Raw genomic sequence first — 1,589 nt, 5'->3', positions numbered from 1 at the left:
TTTACCATAATGTTCTACAACCAAAAAAAATATTAACAACAAAATCTCCAACTAAATACAGGCACTAACCATCACTAATCAGTAATCATCAGAAAATCAGCAACAAGCCAACAATATATCATCAAGCAACAACATCATCATCATTTTAAAAAATCAACAATTCAAAATAAGCAAACATTAACAAAATCAACTCAGCAACTCAGAATCAAACCCCGCAATTCACAATTAAACCCAACTCCAATTCAGAAATAAATAAAGGCACTAATCATCACTAATCAATAATCATCAGAAAATCCACAAGCAGCCAACAATATATCATCAAGCAACAACATCATCATCATTTCAGAAAATCAGCAATTTAGAATAAGCAAACATCAACAAAATCAGTATTATTAACTCAGCAACTCATATTAAACCCAAATAACTCATAATTAAACCCAACTCCAATTCAAAATCAAAGGCACCAATCATCACTGATCAATAACCATCAGAGAATCAACAAGAAGCCAACAACATATCAGTAACAATATCATCATCATTTCAGAAAATCATTCTAGAATCATAAATCAACCATCAACAAGATTATTCCAGTTTCATAAAATAAGTAAGAGACTATGTACTCATTCACAATTTTAGACATAATAAAAATTTTGATGCCAAATGTAATTATATTTGTCCTGCATCTGTCTGCTTTCGAGTGAAGTGATTTGCAAATATGAAGACTGGGTCCTGCATCAACACTCAGAGTGCTTACTGCTTACCGACGGCGAGGAGGAAGGGGAGTGACGGCGATGACAGAGGAGACGGCCACACCGGCGAACAGAGAGAGAGAGCGCTTGAACAGAGGAGACGGCGCGACGGCCACAGAGCTTCCACACGATGGCGAGGGAGCTTCCTACGACGGCGACACAGCTTCCTAGGACGGCGACGGAGCTTCCACGGTGCGACACCGACGAACAAAAGAGAGGAGATGCGGTGGCCGTGGGTTCCGCGGGGCTGTGGAGCTGCGGAGGTTGCGGTGGGTGCAGCGGCTGCGTGCTACGGGGTTGGGGGAGATGCGGTGGCTGTGGGTTCCGCTAGGGTTCTTTTCTGTTCTTCTTCCAATTGAGTTTTTGAGAGAGGAGAGGAGTCGATTTAGGGCTTTGTTTCATTTAGGCAATTAGGCTTTTTTTTTTTTAGAGCCAAAAAACCGTAAAAAAACTGGACGATTCTCCCGGTTCATCGGTTTACTGTCGGTTCGACTGGTTTTTTCCCAATTTTTTACCAGGCAATTTCTGACTTTATCCGAACCGGCTAGATGATCGGTTCCCGATTTTTTCGATTGAACTGGCCGATCCGGTTCGGTTTTCAGAACCATGGGGACACAAAAAATAGCCAATTCTTTCTAGCAAGCAAAGTAGCAAAACTGCATTCCCATCTTTTAAGGAGAATCGCACTTGGAGACATAGTTAAGATTTAGAAATCTTATCCATCTGTACCAACTGATTTCAATGGTTATGTTATATAAATTTAAATGAATATAGAAAAAACTTTTAAAATGAAAATGTTAATAAAATTTTAATAATATTTAAATAAATTTATAATTTTAT

The 1,589-nt window shown here is 39.0% G+C and overlaps 1 protein-coding gene across 1 annotated transcript in view; it reads left to right on the top strand.

Moving 5' to 3' along the window:
- LOC110263502 overlaps positions 460 to 1,589 on the top strand; it is a 1,723-nt gene continuing 593 nt past the window's right edge. Inside the window, exon 1 of the mRNA XM_021104849.1 lies at positions 460 to 1,045. Within this exon, the coding sequence (XP_020960508.1) occupies positions 716 to 1,045 (330 nt within the window). The 5' untranslated portion in view covers positions 460 to 715. The remainder of the gene's footprint in view (positions 1,046 to 1,589) is intronic.

Source organism: Arachis ipaensis, chromosome B06, assembly GCF_000816755.2.
Source record: "Arachis ipaensis cultivar K30076 chromosome B06, Araip1.1, whole genome shotgun sequence".
NCBI lineage: Eukaryota > Viridiplantae > Streptophyta > Magnoliopsida > Fabales > Fabaceae > Arachis > Arachis ipaensis.
The sequence above is the reverse complement of the archived record's forward strand: the minus strand, read 5'-3'. Positions and strand labels throughout refer to the sequence as shown.